A 3,449-nucleotide genomic window follows, 5' to 3' on the forward strand; every position below is an offset into this window, starting at 1 on the left:
TATTATAATCCTGAATAGTTCAAAGTAATTTTAAATTACTATGAATCTGCAATCAATCACAAACAAGTCTGGCTAATTGGTTCTGCCAAAGCCATTTTTCAAAAAAAAATCTCTTATCTTCCTCTACCACAAAAAAGAAAACGTATTTTTACAAAACTGCTATTTAAAAGATTGAGACATTTTACGTTGGAAAACAAAAAACCATGTCAAAGAATATTTTAATACTGTAATTTTTATAATATAAAACAAAGACAAGGACAAGAACACATTACATACTTTTAAACTAATAGATAAGGGTAATGAAATATCTACGAAATAATTACATAGCGAAATTTCCAATTAAACAAATTAAACAAACCTGGGAAAATATTGTTAATATGTACACAATAAAAAGCAAATTACTTTGTGGAAAAGACATTTTGCAGGTGAATCACAATATTTCCCTTATTTAAGAAACAACAATGATAAAACAATATAGTAAAAGAATTAAAACAGTATTGTCAATTTTTAACAATTGAAGAACAATAAGTTTCCTATAGTAAAAATGAACAAAAATATTCAATATACAAGAAATATTAAAACACTTTTGTGCTTAAAACTCGACCCGATTTCCACGTGATGCCTGAGCCAGATTGTCTAAAGTTTCACTTCTGTATTTACTTAAGTCAGCTCCGGGTGTGACAAATAAATTGATATGCTTTGAGTTGGAACTAACTGGCACATGTAGTTTGTTAAAGCTTAAATCAATTAAATTCAGTCCCTTAACATCTTCAAAAGCATTTTCTTCTACGCTAGAAATCTGGTTTTTGGACAAACTAATGAAACCGATTTCTGCACTTTTAAATCCATCTCTTTTAATGGCCGTTAAGGAGTTGTTTTGAAGTTTTAATGAAAGTGCTGTTACTTGGCTGAATGAGTTGGGTGCAATATTGGAAATCCCATTATCGTCAAGGCTTAATTCTAATTCTTCGTTGTTTAGTGTTCCCAACGAAGCAGGAGTAAAATCGCCAATTTTGTTGCTTCCAAGTCTCAAGTTAAGAAGTTCGTCTGTATCATCAAAACTACCTTCTTCGATTTTAGAAATCAAGTTATCAATAAGAGAGATAGACATAAATAGAAGATCATTGAAAACTCCCTTGCCGATTTGAACCAACTGATTGTTATTAATAGAAAGAGTAGTTATTTCGGAGCCTGCAAAGTCGTTTGGGTTAAGTACTTTAATTAAGTTGTTGTCCAAGTTAAGATCATTCAATTGATCTAAATAGCTAAACAGGTTTGTAATATCTCCAATTCGGTTATTACTGAGGTCTAGACGTTTCAAACTGTTAATGTGATGGAAAGTAGAATTTTCAATGTTACTTATTTGATTATTATCTAATTTAACATTACTGATCTTAGCTCCAAGGAATGCATCTTTTTTGAGAGTACTAAGTAGATTTTTTGAAAGCGTAAGACTGTCTACAACCAAGTCTTTGAATGCTCTGTCTTCAATTTTAGAAATTTTGTGTTTTGCCAAATTGATGGAGTAGAAATTCTTTTTGTTAAAAACTCCTCTCTTAATTAATTCAATTTTATTTTCTTGTAACTTCAATACTCCAATGACAATATCGTCAAATGCTCCAGGCTCTACATTAACGATGTTGTTGTTATCTAAAAACAAAGATGCATGTTGTGAATTTATGCCCTTAAGAAATTTTGATTCCAAATTTCCAATATTGTTGTGTGAGAGAATAATCGAAGAAATTTGGGGCTGATCTGCGAAAGCGTCACTGTCGATTGACGAAATGTGATTGTTACTAAGATTCAAAAAGTTCAAACTTAGGCCATTAAAAGAGTTTGTTTTTAGTTCTTTTATGTTGTTATCTTGAAGATGTAATGTGAATAGCCTGGAACCAGCAAAACTATTCGGTTCAATAACTTCAATTTTATTGTTGCCCAAGTTAAGGTTAGTTACAGTAAACAACTTAGAGAAAATTCCTCCAAGATCTTTAATAAGGTTGTTACTTAGTTGAACGTTGAATAGACTTGTTATCTGAGTTAAAGCATTCACTTCAATTTTTTGAATTTTGTTATTGCTCAAATCTAAGGTTGAAACTTTAGTATTATGAAATATACCTGCCCTAATGTTTTCAAGATTATTGTTGTTTAGTTGTAGAAAACTCACATCCAAAGTGTCGAAAGCATCATCCTCGATGGTGGAAATCTGGTTGTTGGATAAATGAAGCTTCCATATTGACCTATTGTTGAAGACGCCTTTTTTGACGGTTTCAATTTCGTTGTGATCTAACAAAATTGCGTTGATGTGTGCTCCCTGCAGAGCACCGGGCTCAATGTCTTTTAGTTGGTCATGCTTGAGTTTTAGTTCGCTAATAGTCGCACCTTCTAACACTCCGCTAGGTAATCTAGCAATAGTCTGGTTTGAAATTTCCACCCTGTAAGTTTTATTTGGAATAACACTTTTTAAGCTCTCGATTGATGGGATAATCGCTTCTTTTGATTGAAAATTATTAGTATAAACATTTACCGTAATCTCACTTTGCACATGGGCATCAAATAATGCCACTAACACCAAAAAGAACAGTTCTAACACCATTGTTATTGACTGAAAACCACTAAAATCCACTGCTATTTAAATGATGGAAGATGTTTATTTGTCTCACAAACATCGGTCCAGTACCGAGTTGAAATCAAGTTTTTGTGTATTTATAAATATTGTATTACGTTAACTGAATAATACCTATAATTTAAAATGTTCCATAAAATCAGTGAGTCAGAGCAATTATTATAATTTGCGACCTAGGAATTACCCATTTGCAATAATTTTTTTATGGAATTTTGTTACACATACAAGAGATATAAATATGTTGCCGTAGTAATGAAATAAAAATATATAACTGTTCGTCATTTATTCTAGAAACTATACATAAACGATTTTATGTATGAATGTACATGTACATACAGGGTGGGGCATTAGTAAGAAAAAGTCCAATAATTACTCGTTTGTCGCAAGAGATACGAAAAAATTGTTTAGATAAAAGTTGGGCCACAGATAGGACCATAATTTAAAAAGATTTTCAAATATATATTTCAAAATTATGTTTTTTTAAATGGAACATCCTGTATATTATTTCTATATTTTAAGATTCTACTCGATGTCTTATTTCTTCAAATAATGGAGTTTGTAATATTATACGAGGTAGTTTAAAAGATAATTACGTTTGTTTCTTAATTTCGCAGTTAGATTCACACCCTGCAGGAGTGTTGTAGTGATGGAGTTTTCTTAAATGGAACACCCGATATTTTAGTATTGTAACGAAATGAGGTTTTATGGTCCTTTTTTATTTTCTAATCATTCTCTATACCTGAGTGCTTTAATTTCTGAGTTATTCGTGATGATTTAAGCCAAACATTAAATATTGCAATAAAAATTACATGAAATAATTTTATTG

The 3,449-nt window shown here is 30.8% G+C and overlaps 1 protein-coding gene across 1 annotated transcript; it reads right to left on the bottom strand.

Moving 5' to 3' along the window:
• Window positions 1-206: 206 nt before the first annotated feature.
• Window positions 207-2,788, bottom strand: LOC114338211 (leucine-rich repeat-containing protein 15-like). The gene has a single exon (XM_028288796.2). It carries the CDS (start codon window positions 2,591-2,593, stop codon window positions 593-595), a length of 2,001 nt encoding a protein of 666 aa, XP_028144597.1. The 5' UTR covers window positions 2,594-2,788; the 3' UTR covers window positions 207-592.
• Window positions 2,789-3,449: the final 661 nt, after the last annotated feature.

Source organism: Diabrotica virgifera, chromosome 7 (genome assembly GCF_917563875.1).
Source record: "Diabrotica virgifera virgifera chromosome 7, PGI_DIABVI_V3a".
Taxonomy (NCBI): Eukaryota; Metazoa; Arthropoda; class Insecta; order Coleoptera; family Chrysomelidae; genus Diabrotica; species Diabrotica virgifera.

Excerpts from the sequence above, each read along its gene's own strand:
- LOC114338211 (XM_028288796.2), bottom strand. The coding sequence starts at position 2,593 with ATGGTGTTAGAACTGTTCTTTTTGGTGTTAGTGGCATTATTTGATGCC.